A 16,747-nucleotide genomic window follows, 5' to 3' on the forward strand; every position below is an offset into this window, starting at 1 on the left:
GCCTCAGTTTTCTTATCTATAAAATGAGCTGAAGAAGCCACTCCAGTATCTTTTCCAAGAAAACCTCAAAAAAGAGATCATGTGAAATTGGATATGACTGAAAATGACTGAACTACAAAATTAACTAATAGGGTTAGGTATGTGCATAATTTTGCAAAAATTTCAGAGTGTGAAATAAATTTCTACAATATTTTGTCTTCTTCTAGCATTGCTTTTATTTACCCTTAGTTGTGCTGGTATAATAAATTGTAAGTATATTTTTCTCAAATTTCTCTTTGTCTAGTTTATGCAATCTTGAGGTTGCCTCACTGTCTAGTCACTGCTTCCAAATACATGATAATTTGCCTCATCTTCTGGAGTCAGCCTTAAAAACCATAAAAATGACAGATGATCTCATCTTTGTTGAAAATCAGACTGAAGATAAAATAGATGAACTTTGACTGAAGTGATATATTTTCAGTCATAACTAATATGAAGATTTGTTTAGCTAGACTCTGTAGGTTTAAGATGAAGGTCTTGTTAAAAATGATTTTCAGTTAGAGTGGAGGATAGTGGAATGAAGAAATTATAAATTGAAGTAAAGATACATAATTTTGTTTTGAAATTAGGAAATACAAAGAAAAAGTCCCCCAACAGTTACAAGTACCTAATATAATATAGATCATTGGTGGATTTGGTTGTAACCTCATCTCCTTTGATATATCTCAACTAAACCTAGGAAAGAAGCAATTCATAACTGTGCACCTTGGAGAAATGTTGTATGTCAATGTCTTGTTGACAGAGATGACTTATACTCTTTTGTATTCTTTTCCTTTCCATCAGAAATCAGGGCTTCATTTTCATCATACAGATAATACCGTGCAGTGGTTAAGAGTAATGGAATCTACTGGGCTACCTAAGGTATGCACCAAAATTCTTATAGTTAATGGTAAGCCCAATAAGAAGCTGTTCTAAGAATCTAGTTCTAACTAATCCCATGTATGTTTTGATTGAATCAGAGTAGTTTAACCTAATCAAATGACAGTAACATCAATTATTTTCCCCACTTACTATCAGAATTGTGACCTTTTTTTAAAAACCCTTACCTATAGGTTCCAAGGCAAGAAGAGTGGAAAGGGCTAGGCAATGGGGGTTAAGTGACTTGCCCAGGGTCACACAGCTGGGAAGGGTCTGAGGCCAGATTTGAACCTAGGACCTCCTGTCTCTAGGCCTGACTCTCACTGAGCTACCCAGCAGCCCCCAAAATTGTGACAATTTTAAAAATTTAAAAATGGTTATGACTGGGTAGCTAGTTGGCTCAATGGATTGGGAGTCAGATCTAGAGACAGGAGATTCTGGGTTCAAATTTGGCCTTAGATACTTCCTTGATGTATGACCCTGGGCAAGTCACTTAACCCCTGTTGTCTAGCCATTACCAGTCTTTTGACTTGGAATCAATACACAGAATTGAGTCTAAGGCAGAAGGTAAAGGTCTTAAAAAAAAGGGGGGGGGGGTTTAATTACTTAAAGATCATTTCATTTAAACATAAGAGAAAAGGACTGAATTCCTTCTTTAGGATCTCAAACTTCCATACTGTGTGGAGTGAGAAATTAGTGTGTTATTCTCAAGGTAATAGTTATTAATGTATCCAAAATGAATATACCTACAACATCAGTAAAATTAGTCTCCCCTAGGATTGCCTCAACCCATCCAGAATATAAAGGTCTCTTAAATACCTGAGTGAGACAGAAACAAATTATATCTTTACTTTATTATATTAGTATACAAAGTATTTTTGCGATTGGGGGTTGTGTTCTTCAAGTTGATACTTTAAGATGTTAATAAGTTTGTGTTTTCTCCCATTTTCTGTAAACCTTACTCCATGGACCATATATCTATCTGCATTCTGAATGAATATACAGATTAGAACCTCTAACCAAACCCTGACCAGAGAGTTCCAACAGAATCTGTGTAGTTATGTAAATTAGAACCTCTAACTAAGAAGAGAGTGTTCTAACTGAATTCTGTGGGAGTTGGAGAGGGGGTTCCAATGGAGTAGGTAGTAGGTCAAGGATGTGAGGGACTTCCCCCCAGATTTTTCTCTCTTTCTTTCAATAAACAACTATATTGTGATTAAGGCTTCCCAGTTTTCCTGAATAGTGGCTAGACTGCCACTGCACGTATATGATTCCTTGACTGGGAAACCAGAACAACAGAGAGTGCCTCAGTTTGCCTAGCTGAAAAAATTATTTGTTTGAATGAGCAATCTCTTTATGCTTTTAAAGAACTTGGGTATGGAGAAAGAAGCAAGAAGCAATAGACCATGGCCAGCCAAGAAGAACAGAATTTGTGAGTATCAATAAGGACCCCTGTGAGAGATACCCTCCCCCGGGCCCCCAAATGTGAATGGTTTTAAAAGGGAGAAGCAGAAGAAAGAATGAGGATTATAATGTAGGGACTGGGTTACAAGATATTTCAGGCAAGACACAGGTTGCCTGAGTCTGGGCTGGTGAGTCTGGGAGTGAGTAACCTAGGGTCTGAATCTGGGAAATCTGGTCTGAGGAGTCTGGATTGAGCTACTAATATTGCTTAGGAGTTGTAGGATTGGGGCCCTAGGGTTGAAGACCAGAGTTTGGGATCCTAGAGAGAAGACCACTGGACAGAGACAATCCACAATAAAGGAGGAGGGACAGACCATACTAGATAAGGATGAGCAGAGCAGGAGGGAGTCAGCCCATATCCCTCAGGATAGCCCATTGGGATTAAAATGACAAGTTTGGAGTAGGTCTTCCCATTTTGCAATTTATGACAGGAAATTTTTTCCTAAATACTTGTTTTAAATGGTCCAAATTAGAAGTGGATAGCCAGAACCAGAAATACTGGCCAAAATATGGGTCAGAAGAAACCTGATTTCCTGAGAGTTCGCATTTGGCAATCAGGAGAAAAATGAATACTAATGAGGAAAAGACCTATGCTGCCCTCTAGCTTCCAGACATAGAGACATTCGTATTGAGGAGAAGAGAAGAAGGGAATAAAGGAGCAGTGGGGAGGAAGAGAAAGGATTCTGAGTTGGGAGAGGAAGTAGAGAAGACTTGGGACCCCACTGGAGTCTCTTCCACCACCCCAACCCCCCTTTATCCTCTCCTTCCTCCCCCTGTTTCTGTTATCCAGGCATTGCTTGTTCCAGTTCAGGCTCAGGTGGTTTCTATTCTTACTGCTTCCCCACCAGTGTCAGTTCCTTCCCACCACTACCAGCACCATTCCCTCCAGTTGCTCCTCTGATTCCATCAGCTCCTCTACTGCCTCAGACCAAGGCAGCAGCAATGGTTTTCCCAGATCCAGACGGATCTATGACAAGAGAGCTTAAGAGATTATTAGAAGATCAGACAAATCTCACTTTTGGAGGATTGACAAAACAGAGAGGTCCTACAGTTATGATCATGGAAGGATACCCTTTTGGGTTTCGGGAAGGATACCTTTTGCAAGCAGGCAATGACTTCAAAACATTTGGTGGGGTGGGGTGGTCATCTGACTGGGGTCTGCCTGGAGGCATAAAGATTCATTTCTTTGTCCACCTTAAATCTAGAAGACAAAAGAGGGTAAACATCTCAGGACCCTGGGTGGGGTCATTGGGTGTTTCTAGGTTAAGAGTCACAAGTATGCAAGGGCAAAGGAGTTTCTCTTGATAATAGTTGGCCTGGATTTCTGGGGGTACAGTGCCCATGTCACTACTAGGTCAGGGTATAGGGTATGCCAGTGCCCCCCCCCCCACCTCCGAAGTGCAGAGCTTTAAAAGGGAAAAAAGGAATTTATTAGAAGATCCTTTAGGGAGGTCTTGATCAATGACACATGTAAAACCCAGTGGAATTGCTTGTTGGCTATGGGAGGGAGGTGAAAGGAGGGGAGGGAAAGAACATGAATCATGTAACCATGGAAAAATATTCTAAATTAACTAATTAAATAAATAAACTTAATTTAAACAAACAAACAAACAAAAAAGAACCTATAGGAGTGGCAGAGCAGGTTGATCAGTTTTTAGGACCAAATTTCTATTCTTAGCCAGAATTAATGGCAATCTTATGACAATTATTCATGAAAGAAGAAAGAGGATAGATTAGAAGGACAGTAATGCCAGCCCGGGATGCTAAACATAAGCTTGAAGGGGGGCCAAATAATGAGCAAAAATACCCCATAAGAGATTTGGGCTGGAATAGTAATGAATCCATCAACTGAATTAAAAAAAATATTTAATTAGTCAATTTAGAACATTTTCCCCTGGTTACAAGAATCGTGTTCCTTCCCTCCCCTCCCCTGCCCCCTCCCATAGCCAACACACAATTCCACTGTGTTTTACACATGTCCTTGATAAAAACCTATTTCCATGTTGTTGATTTTTGAACTAGGATGATCATTTAGAGTCTACATCCCCAATCATATCCCCTGACCATGTGATCAAACAGTTGTTTTTCTTCTGTATTTCTACTCCCACTGTTCTTCCTCTGAATGTGGATAGTGTTCTTTTTCATAAATCCCTCAAAATTGTTCTGGGTCATTGCGTTGCTACTAATAGAGAAGTCCATTACATTTGATTGTATCACAGTGTATCAGTCTCTGTGTACAATGTTCTCCTAGTTCTGCTTCTCTCACTCTGCATCAATTCCTGGAGGTCGCTCCAGTTCACATGGAATTCCTCCAGTTCATTATTACTTTGAGCACAAGAGTATTCCATCACCAACATATACCACAATTTGTTCAGCCATTCCCCAATTGAAGGGCATCCCCCCATTTGCCACTACAAAGAGTGCAGCTATGAATATTGTTGTACAAGTCATTTTCCTTATTATCTCTTTGGGGCATAAACCCAGCAATGGTATAGCTGGATCAAAGGGCAGACAATCTTTTAGTGCCCTTTGGGCATAGTTCCAAATTGCCCTCCAGAATGTTGCATCAATTCACAACTTCACCAGCAATGCATTAATGTCCCAATTTTTGCCACATCCCCTCCAGCATTCATTACTTTCCTTTGCTGTCATGTTAGCCAATCTGCAAGATGTGAGGCGGCACCTCAGAGTTGTTTTGATTTGCATTTCTCTGATTATAAGAGATTTAGAACGCTTTTTTCATGTGCTTATTAATAGTCTTGTTTTCTTTATCTGAAACGACAATTTGAATTTTGATGGTTCCTCAGTGAAAAAATTATGGCATGAGCCAGTGACGGCTTCCACCTATAGTGAAGTCAGACAATATGCCCTTTATAAGGCATGAGGACAATTGTAACCTTTCCCTGGCCTTTTCAAACTTTGTGACAAATTTCTACAATCAGCACAAAAGTAAATTGTGAAATTAAAATTTCCATTTCCTAAAACAACCAAATAGGTCAGTATTTGAAGATTAGGATTCATCAACGTGCCAACTTTAGCTAAGTATGAGTTGAAATTTGTCTTGCAAAGATTTCTTCTTAGCAAAAGCATCTCCAAAGTTTCTGCAAACAACTTGGAGCAGAAAGGGCAAGTTTCTGCAAGAAAGATTTGTCTTGAAGACATCTGAAGATGGGGCATGCCTAGGTAACAATGTTATTATTAGTTGTTGTTACATGTAAAGAAGATAGGTGAGAATAACACGTCTCTGAAAATTAAAATTGGAGGGTCTGTGTGGAGTGAGAAATTGGTGTGTTATTCACAAAGTAACAGTTATTAATATGCTTATGACCCTGGTAAAATTAGTCTCTCCTAGGATTGCCTCAACCCATCCAGAATATAAAGGTCTCTTAAATACCTGAGTGAGACAGAAACAAATTATATCTTTACTTTGCTGTACTATGCTATACAAAGTATTTTTGGGATTTGGAGTTGTGTCCTTCAAGTTGATACTTTAAGATGTTAATAAGTTTGTGTTTTCTCCCATTTTCTGTAAACCTTACTCCATGGACCATATATCTATCTGCATTCTGAATGAATATGCAGATTAGAACCTCTAACCAAACCCTGACCAGAGAGTTCCAACAGAATCTGTGTAGTTATGTTAATTAGAACCTCTAACTAAGAAGAGAGTGTTCTAACTGAATTCTGTGGGAGTTGGAGAGGGGGTTTCAATGGAGTAGGTAGCAGGTCAAGGATGTGAGGGACTTCCTCCCAGATTTTTCTCTCTTTCTTTCAATAAACAACTATATTATGATTAAGGCCTCCCAAACCACCACCGTACACAATACTAATCCTTACAGCAAAGGAAATTTACAGTGAAACTCTGAATTTCCTTCAGTGTTATTATTTATGTATTCACACATGTGGTATATAATATATATTATTTGGAGTTGCTAATATGCATTTATGGAGGGAGTTTCCTTACCAGTTATTTCCTTATGCCATTGAAATCAAGTCAGAGACATTATTTTATGGACCCATTTTATATATGTAAATGTGTCTCTATAAATACATATTTATAGAACCATCCAAGAATTTTAAAAGTGTTCCAAAAAGAATTCTTTTTAATGATTTTTATATACATCTTCAGTTTATCTTGGAATAATCTATTTTTAGCATTTTACCCTTTAAGTTAACACGTTTTCCTTATGCTTATGTTAGTATCTTGTTCTGGATAAGATTAACTTGAATTTTCTCAATTTCAAGTAATTATAAATTTCTCCTACTTTAAGGAATGAGTGCTTTCCAGGAAATTTGGTTAAAAAGTAAATCTCTCTTATTTACCTGCTTTACCATATCAGATATATGATATCTGAGAGAGAAAAAAATATTAAGTTGAAAAAATTAGGCAGAGAATATATTATATAGTGGCCAGCTCTATATCAGTCTAGATGCATTATAGCATATTCAGAACTTATTAACACTTTTGTAAACCATGAACTTCCATTGATCTTTACATACAGGAATAACAACAAAAATAATGATAGCTAATATTTATATTGTGCTTACTATGTGCTAATCTTTGTGCTAATTATTTTATTACCTCATTTGATCCTTATAAGAACCCTGGAAGATAGGTGCTGTTATTACAAATGAGGAAACTGAGAGTAACTTTGTGGAAAATTAAAAGGAACTTTGAAGGTGCTTCTGGGGTTCGAGCAGTTTTTTAAAAAACATGATAAATTACTGACTTTAATTCATAGTACACAAAACTTTGTCCCTCTCCCCCATTCTTGTGTATGTCTACATTGCTCACCAGTGCAACATATGAACAGCATGTACCATGATTGTATTGTAAAAAATAGACTCGAATACAGGACTACAATCCCCATGAGCCTTTGCTCCACTTCCCCAGAATTCCTTGTAATCTCACCTGGGCCTAGATCGAGAAGATATTTAAGCAAAGGCTTTTGAAGGCTCTGGGGTCTTTGGGACTTCCGTTTTGGAGCAGAGGCGTCTCTTCCATGATGTGAGGTTATTTTGTCTAGGCCTCTGGCCTAGACACATGTTTCTTACTTGTATATTCTTAATCTTTAACCTTTAATAAACCTCTAAAAAATATAATACTCCTTGCAGAGAGAGACTAATTTCTACCTGCCTCAGTCTCCCCATATTCCTAAATTTTAATCTTTACAGTTGGCGACCTAATGGAAAAAAGAACTTTCAGTCTTCTGAATTCTTTTCTGATCTTTAATTCAACTTTTAATAGCTAGTGCCTAGAAAATTTTTTTTTGAGCCATATCTCTCTGGCCAAGGTTTTCTACCCTCGCAAAGCTGCTACAGGCTCCGGACCTGCTGCCCACCCCACCTGGCTCGGCCCCGCCACTTCCTGCCTCAGCCTGCAGCCCTGATTGTCCTCACCTGGTACCTGGTCCAGGCCTTGCCTACCTCCGCAGCCGCTCCAGCTCCTGGCCTCTCACCGGCCCGCTGCCTGCCTATTTCTGCGCCCCAGACCCAAGAGCGTGACCCCAGCCGGCTCATCACCCAGATCCTTGGAGCAGATCGCTCAGGACTCATTGCGACCAGCTGGTAACAGTATTGGCAACGTGGGCGGAGGGGAGAGACGAGAGGGAAAGGAGAATGGACAATTTTCCCTTAGGCTAAGCCTCCACGTGGCTGGGGGTATTGGCCACTGCGGGATCAGAGGGGAAAGACAGAAAAGACTAGAGAGAAGAAACAGATCTTTTCAAACAGAAACCTAAAAAGCAATGGGTTTAAAAGGATTTTTGACTCTTCTGGCAATTTCATTGATTTTACCTGCCTGTCTGGGAGCAGACTCAGCCCAAAGATTCAACTTTAATTTTGGGGAGGAAAATGGGTGGCCCAGCGAACTGGAAGCCAGGCCCAGAGACAGGAGGTCTCTAGTTAAAATCTGGCCTCCGATACTCCCCAGCTATGGGGCCCTGGACGGATCCCTTGAACCCCATAGCCTAGCCTTTACTACTCTACCTTCGGACAATAGACATTTAAATGGATAATTAAAAACAAACAAACAAACAAACAAACAAAAAAACCCAAGGAACTTTGAAGAGACTAAAGGCTATATTCTAAGGCATTTCAGACTCCAATGGTTTATAAAAAAAAAATCTCTGTATTCTATTGCATTGTTTTGTTTAAGGTTTAACTTTGTGATTTTAAGTTCATATATTACTGGATTCAATATTATTCTGCTTGAACTGAAGGTTGATTGAATTTATTTTGAATGTACTGAGTTTTGAAATTCTGTTGTTTTTCCCCTATAACTGTTGAACAAATATTGTTGTGAATAAGCCCATATATGAAAAAACAGTTTTTTTTTTATTTTGCTGAGGATAGATGGACTTCAGAACTGGTTATAATTGTATTAACAACCTTTGGAAAATTTAATGTGCTAAATACCTCAAATGATTTGATTTTAAGGGTTTTTAAATATGATTTTTGGAATTTTTTTTAACAATCTGGTTATTTTTGCCTGCCCCTACCACGAGGTAAGGCCTATTAGCTGAAGTGAAATACATTTTATAACCCCCAACCTTCCCACATGTGAATGGAAGTTGGGCAGTTAATCTCAGGGCATTTGTATCCCTATAAGCCTCCAAGAAAAGGAGCACCCCTTTATTTATGCTCTTTAGCTCACTATTTTACTTCTACCAGAATGATATATAGATTTCTTGATTATGTTCTTAACCCAAGATGAGTTTTACTTTGTTTAAAAAAATATGTTTAAATACCAAGGTTGAAGGATTGCTATGTTTGTAAAAATTGTGACAAATATCCATCAATTCATAGGTTTTAAAAATGTCATACAGCAACTTATGTGAAATATGAAAGTGTGTTTGTTTGCTATTGTAATTAATTGGGCTATTGAGAATTTTGGGGATTTTGATATCTACATATTTGTACTACTGTATTTTTAAAAATGAAAAATTGTTAACCTTGTTCAATTCATTTGCCTTCTACTCACAGTGATCATGGCCAGATACAAAGAGGAAATGGATCTCATTTTTTGTGAGAAAGCCTTGTATTTTCTGATGTCTTTTTAATATCTCTTGCCAATTGATTCATATACCTCATACCTCAGCCATGCATCACTAAGTGATCCCTTTTTTTTTTTTATATATCACCCTCTTAACAGGGGGAATGTAAAAAAAATATCATTATTTAAATTGTTAAGTTTAAATTCCTTTTGAGAAGAATTTTAGGTAAAGAAGATGCTACTTCCCTGAATTCAGAAACTGAACTGTTGGAGAAGCCATCATTAAGAAGCCTCCAGACCACGAAATGCACAAAAATGAACTTTGGGTGTGGTTAATGAACATTTATTTGCATGCATACTTTCATGCCAAAGGGGACTGCCCCCAACTGGCTTTCTGTCAATGCGCCCAGTAATTATTGGTTTTATTCTTTTTTCTCTTATCCTCACACTATTGTAATCTTTTAAGTTTATTATGTTTTTATGATCCTTTTGGGGAAAAATTAATTTTTCCAAAATGATCACACGTGGGAATGTAAAAAATAGACTTGAATACAGGACTACAATCCCCATGAGCCTTTGCTCCACTTCCCCAGAATGCCTTGTAATCTCACCTGGGCTGAGATTGAGAAGATATTTAAGCAAAGGCTTTTGAAGGCTCTGGGGTCTTTGGGACTTCCGTTTTGGAGCAGAGGCGTCTCTTCCATGATGTGAGGTTATTTTGTCTAGGCCTCTGGCCTAGACACATGTTTCTTACTTGTATATTCTTAATCTTTAACCTTTAATAAACCTCTAAAAAATATAATACTCCTTGCAGAGAGAAACTAATTTCTACCTGCCTCAGTCTCCCCATCTCCCCTAAATTTTAATCTTTACAGTATGATCTACTCCAATATGGAAATCATGGTAAAGCCTTTGCTTTCTGTAAAACGAATTAGTCATCCTGCTTAATCATTTTGATTTATCCCTGATTTCTCACTTGACTTATGGACATGCCTTGAGAACATTTTTTTTTTTAATGAAAGCTTTGAATACTGCTTCTTCTCATTACTAAATTAAGTAATTTATTCTTTTGGCACTTAGGTTTTGATAATTATTCTCTCTCATATTTGTTTATCCTTTCAGAACAAAGACATGCAACAAAATCTAATTGAGTCAATTGGTTAATTTTATTAAAGTGAATACTCTTTTTAATTTCCATTCATTGTTTGTAAATGATCAACTCAACCTTTTATATTTCTTAAATGTGAGCATAGCATTTGGGCTATCCATTTGTTATCCCTCACTTGTAAGTAATCATCATTTTTTAAAAAAATTTTTATTTGGTCATTTCCAAACATTATTCATTGGAAACAAAGATCATTTTCTTTTCTTCCCTCCCCTCCCTCCCACCACCTCTCCCATAGCCCACTCACAATTCCACTGGGTATCACATGTGTTCTTGATTCAAATCCATTTCCATGTTGTTGGTATTTGCATTAGAGTGTTCATTTAGAGTCTCTCATTCATATCCCCTCCACCCCTGTAGTCAAGCAGTTGCTTTTCATCGGTATTTTTACTCCCACAGTTTATCTTCTGCTTGTGGATGGTGTTTTTTAGATTCCTGCAGATTGTTCAGGGACACTGCATTGCCACTAATGGAGAAGTCCATTACCTTCGATTGTACCACAATGTATCAGTCTCTGTGTACAATGTTTTCTTGGTTCTGCTCCTTTCACTCTGCATCACTTCCTGGAGGTTGTTCCAGTCTCCATGGAATTCCTCCACTTTATTATTCCTTTTAGCACAGTAGTATTCCATCACCAACATATACCACAATGTGTTCAGCCATTCCCCAATTGAAGGGCATCCCCTCATTTTCCAATTTTTGGCCACCACAAAGAGCGCAGCTATGAATATTCTTGTACAAGGCTTTTTCCTTATTATCTCTTTGGGGTACAGGCCCAGTAGTGCTATGGCTGGATCAAAGGACAGAGTCTTTTATCGCCCTTTGGGCATAGTTCCAAATTGCCCTCCAGAATGGTTGGATTAATTCACAACTCCACAAGCAATGAATTAGTGTCCCTACTTTGCCACATCCCCTCCAGCATTCATTACTTTCCATAGCTGTCATGTTAGCCAATCTGCTAGGTGTGAGGTGATACCTCAGAGTTGTTTTGATTTGCATTTCTCTGATTGTCAGAGATTTAGAACACTTTTTCATGTGCTTATTAATAGTTTTGATTTCTTTAATCAAAAACTGCCTATTCTTGTCCCTTGCCCATTTCTCAATTGGAGAATGGCTTGATTTTTTGTACAATTGATTTAGCTCTTTGTAAATTTGAGTAATTAAACCTTTGTCAGAGGTTTTTATGAAGATTGCTTCCCAATTTGTTGCTACCCTTCTGATTTTAGTTACATTGGTTTTGTTTGTACAAAAACTTTTTAATTTGATGTAGTCAAAATTATTTATTTTACATTTTGTGACTCTTTCTAAGTCTTCCTTGGTTTTAAAATCTTTCCCTTCCCAAAGGTCTAACAGGTATACTCTTCTGTGTTCACCTAATTTACTTATAATTTCCTTCTTTATGTTCAAGTCATTCACCCATTCTGAATTTATCTTGGTGTAGGGTGTAAGGTGTTGATCCAAACCTCTCCCACACTGTCTTCCAATTTTCCCAGCAGTTTTTATCAAATAATGGATTTTGTCCCCAAAACTGGGGTCTTTGGGTTTGTCATAAACTGTCTTGCTGAGATCATTTATGCCAAGTCTATTCCACTGATCCTCCTTTCTGTCTCTTAGCCAGTACCAAATTGTTTTGATAACCACTGCTTTATAGTATAGTTTGAGATCTGAGACTGCAAGTCCTCCTTCCTTTGCATTTTTTTTCCATGATTTCCCTGGATATCCTTGATTTTTTATTCTTCCAAATGAACTTAGTTATGTTTTTTTTCTAATTCAGTAAAGAAGTTTTTTGGTAGTTCAATGGGTATGGCACTAAATAAGTAAAATAATTTGGGTAGGATTGTCCTTTTTATTATGTTAGCTCGTCCCACCCAAAAGCAATCAATGTTTTTCCAATTGTTTAGATCTAGTTTTAGCTGTGTGGAAAGTGTTTTGTAGTTGTGTTCATATAGTTCCTGTGTTTGTCTCAGCAGATAGATTCCTAAGTATTTTATATTGTCTAGGGTGATTTTGAATGGTATTTTTCGCTTTCTAATTCTTGCTGCTGAAATGGGTTAGAGATATTTAGAAATGCTGATGACTTATGCGGGTTTATTTTGTATTCTGCAACTTTGGTAAAGTTGTTGATTATTTCGAGTAACTTTTTGGTTGATTCTCTAGGATTCCTTAAGTAAACCATCATATCATCTGCAAAGAGTGATAGCTTGGTCTCTTCATTGCCAATTTTAATACCTTCAATTTCTTTTTCTTCTCTAATTGCTACTGCTAGTGTTTCTAGTACAATGTTAAATAATAGAGGTGATAATGGGCATCCTTGTTTTACTCCTGATTTTATTGGAAAGGCTTCTAGTTTATCCCCATTGCAGATGATGTTTGCTGATGGTTTTAGATATATACTGTTTATTATTTTTAGGAAAGGCCCTTCTATTCCTATACTTTCTAGTGTTTTTAATAGGAATGGGTGTTGTATTTTATCAAAGGCTTTTTCTGCATCTATTGAGATAATCATGTGATTTTTGTCAGTTTGCTTATTAATATGGTCAATTATGTGGATGGTTTTCCTAATATTGAACCATCCTTGCATTCCTGGTATGAATCCTGCCTGGTCATAGTGGATGACCCTTGTGATGACTTGCTGGAGTCTTTTTGCTAGTATCCTATTTAGGATTTTTGTGTCTATATTCATTAGGGAGATTGGTCTATAGTATTCTTTCTCTGTTTTTGACCTGCCTGGTTTTGGGATCAGTACCATGTTTGTGTCGTAGAATGAATTTGGTAGAACTCCTTCTTGGCCTATTCTGTCAAATAGTTTGTTTAATATTGGGATTAGTTGTTCTTTGAATGTTTGATAGAATTCATTTGTGAATCCATCAGCAGGTGGTGATTTTTTTCTTAGGGAGTTCTTTGATGACTTGTTCAATTTCTTTTTCTGAAATGGGGTTGTTAAGGTAATTTATTTCTTCCTCTTTTAGTCTAGGCAATTTACATTTTTGTAAGTATTCATCCATATCACTTAGATTGTCATATTTTTTGCCATATAATTGGGCATAGTAGTTTTTAATGATTGCCTTAATTTCCTCTTCATTAGAGGTGAGATCTCCTTTTTCATGGATACTTGGATTCTTGGATACTGTCAATTTGGTTTATTTCTTTCCTTTTTTTAATTAGACTGACTAGTACTTTGTCAATTTTATTTGTTTTTTCAAAGTACCAGCTTCTAGTCTTATTTATTAAATCAATAGTTCTTTGACTTTCATTTTTATTAATTTCTCCTTTGAGTTTTAGGATCTCTAATTTAGTCTTCATCTGAGGATTTTTAATTTGTTCACTTTCTAATTTTTTAATTTGCATGCCCAATTCATTGACGTCTGCCCTTCTTAATTTGTTAATATATGAACTCAAGGATATAAATTTCCCCCTGAGTACTGCTTTGGCTGCATCCCATAGGTTTTGAAAGGATGTCTCACCATTGTAATTTTCTTCAATGAAGTTATTAATTGTTTCTATGATTTGTTCTTTAACTAACTGGTTTTGGAGAATTGTATTGTTTAATTTCCAATTAATTTTCGATTTACCTCTCCATTTTCCCTTACTAATTATTATTTTCATTGCATTGTGATCTGAGAAAGTTGCATTTATTATTTCTGCTCTTTTGCACTTGTTTGCAATGTTTTTATGCCCTAATACATGGTCAATTTTTGTAAATGTACCATGTGCTGCAGAAAAGAAGGTATATTCCTTTTTGTCCCTATTTATTTTTCTCCACATATCTACTAACTCTAATTTTTCTAAGATTTCATTCACTTCTCTTACCTCTTTCTTATTTATTTTTTGGTTTGATTTATCTAGTTCGGATAGAGGAAGGTTCAGATCTCCCACTAGAAAAGTTTTTCTATCTATTTCATCCTTGAGTTCCTCTAGTTTCTCCTTTAGAAATTTGGATGCTCTGCCATTTGATGCATACATGTTGAGTACAGATATTTCCTCACTGTCTATACTGCCTTTTATCAGGATGTAATTACCTTCCCTATCTCTTTTAACTAGATTTATTTTTACTTTGGCTTTGTCGGATATCATGATTGAGACTCCTGCTTTCTTTTTGTCAGTTGATGCCCAATAGATTTGGTTCCACCCTCTTACTTTCACCCTATGTATATCTACCTTTCTCATATGTGTTTCTTGTAGACAGCATATAGTAGGGTTTTGGACTCTAATCCACTCTGCTATTCGCTTGGGTTTTATGGGTGAGTTCATTCCATTCACATTCAGAGTTATGATTACTAGCTGTGTATTTCCCAGCATTTTGATTTCTGCTCCTTTACCTGCCTTTTCTTCTTTCACTATTTCCTTCTACACCAATGTTTGCTTTTGAACAGTCCCCCTTGTTCCCACCCTTATTTTACTTCCCTTTCTACTCCCCTCTCTATTTATCCCCCCATTATTTTCCCTGTAGTCTTTCTAAAATTAACCCCCCGCTCCCTCCCTCTATTGTACTGCTTCCCTCCCCACCAGACCGTTTGTTACCCTTCTACTCCCCTATAGTGTGCAAATCTATTCTCTGCCCCCAATGGATTGGATTGTTTTCCCCTCTTTGAGTCACTTTCAAAGCACGTAGAAGTTGAGTATTTCCTGTCTCTGACCTCTTTACCCTTCCAGTGTATTGATGTTCTCCCCCCTCCCACCATGAGCTTCTTCATGACATATAAATTTACCCCCATTTGTTTCTTTTCCCATTTCTTTTAATATTAATCTATTTTTAAGCTCTAGTTATATATATAAATATATATATGCATACTCATGCGTATGTATTTTTGCATGCATGTAGCCATATACCTATTTATGTCTTGTCCTTTCATCCTATACAGTTTGTTGCTGTTCCCTCTAAGTATACTTCTTTTTGCTGCCCAGCAAATAACAACAGTTTTTAAGAGTTACCAATGACCTCTTTTCTTATAGGGATACATATCATTTTAACTTATTGAGTCTCTTAAAAATTTTTTTTGTTTTTCTTTTTTCCCCTCTTTTTTAATTACCTTTTGATGATTCTCTTGAGTTCTGTGCTTGGACATCAAATTTTCTGTTCAGGTCTGCTTTTCTTTACGAATTCTTGAAATTCTTCTATTTTGTTGAATGACCATACTTTCCCCTGTAAGAATATAGTCAGTTTTGCTGGGTAGTTGATTCTTGGTTGTAGACCTAGTTCCCTTGCTTTCCAGAATATCATATTCCATGTCTTTCTTTTTCTCAGTGTGGATGCAGCCAGATCCTGAGTTATCCTCACTGTGGTTCCTTGGTATCTAAATGACTTCTTCTTGGCAGCTTGTAATATCTTTTCTTTGGTCTGATAGTTCTTGAATTTGGCTACAGCATTCCTGGGTGTTGTCAGTTGGGGATTAAGTACAGGAGGTGATCTGTGGATTCTATCAATCGCCACTTTTCCCTCTTGTTCAAGGATTTTGGGGCAGTTTTCTTTAATAATTTCCTGTAATATAATGTCTAGGATTTTTCTTTTGTCATGGTCTTCTGGTAGGCCACTAATTTTTAAATTGTCTCTCCTTGAACGATTTTCTAAATCCTCTGTTTTGTGAATGAGATGCTTCATATTTCCCTCAATTTATTCATCCTTTTGGTTTTGTTTTATAGTGTCTTGCTGCCTTGTGTGGTTGCTCGATTCAAGTTGTTGTATTCTGGTTCTTAAAGACTGGATTTCATCCTTAGTTTTTTGGTCATCCTTTTCCTTTTGGTCGGATTTTCTTTGGAGGTCATCTTTCATCTTCTTCACCTCATCTTTCATCTGCTTTGCCTCATCTTTCATCTCCTTTGCCTCACTTTCCAGCTGGTTGATTTTGGCTTTCAAGACACTATTTTCTGTTTCCAGATGACTTATCTCAGTTTTTAAGTTCTTTTCCCAATTGTCTTCAGCCTCTCTTAATTGTGTTTTGAATTGCATTTTGAGTTCTTCCAATGCCTGTATCCAATTTGCTGGGATTTCTGATTTTTCCTTTGCTGGGTCCTCCCCCTCTATTTCATTTGCTCTTTGCTCATTACCTGTGCAGAAGCTGTCTATTGTAATTTCTTTCTTCTTTTTCTGTTGTTTGCTCGAGTTTATCCCTTCTTTGCTCCCGTATTTGGCTGTGCTCTTACTCCTCTCATTTTGTTTTGGTTTTGGGGCTGTCAGTCTCCCCTCTTGGAGCTTTGTCAGATCTCTTGGTACAATCTCTAGGGGAGGA

General features: G+C 37.1%; 1 protein-coding gene across 3 annotated transcripts in view; it reads left to right on the plus strand.

The window, feature by feature from the left end:
* Nucleotides 1-16,747, plus strand: part of LOC103102343 (ras GTPase-activating-like protein IQGAP2) — a 124,340-nt gene that overhangs the window by 14,269 nt on the left and 93,324 nt on the right. Inside the window, exons 2-3 of one of the 3 annotated variants that reach the window (XM_056824769.1) lie at nucleotides 823-900; nucleotides 2,266-2,329. In XM_056824769.1, coding sequence (XP_056680747.1) covers nucleotides 2,304-2,329 — 26 coding nt within the window. In that variant the 5' untranslated portion in view covers nucleotides 823-900; nucleotides 2,266-2,303. Of the gene's footprint in view, nucleotides 1-822; nucleotides 901-2,003; nucleotides 2,330-16,747 lie in introns of those variants that run through there. The other 2 variants (XM_056824770.1, XM_056824768.1) reach the window with 2 other exon arrangements.

Source organism: Monodelphis domestica, chromosome 3 (assembly GCF_027887165.1).
Source record: "Monodelphis domestica isolate mMonDom1 chromosome 3, mMonDom1.pri, whole genome shotgun sequence".
Lineage (NCBI taxonomy): Eukaryota > Metazoa > Chordata > Mammalia > Didelphimorphia > Didelphidae > Monodelphis > Monodelphis domestica.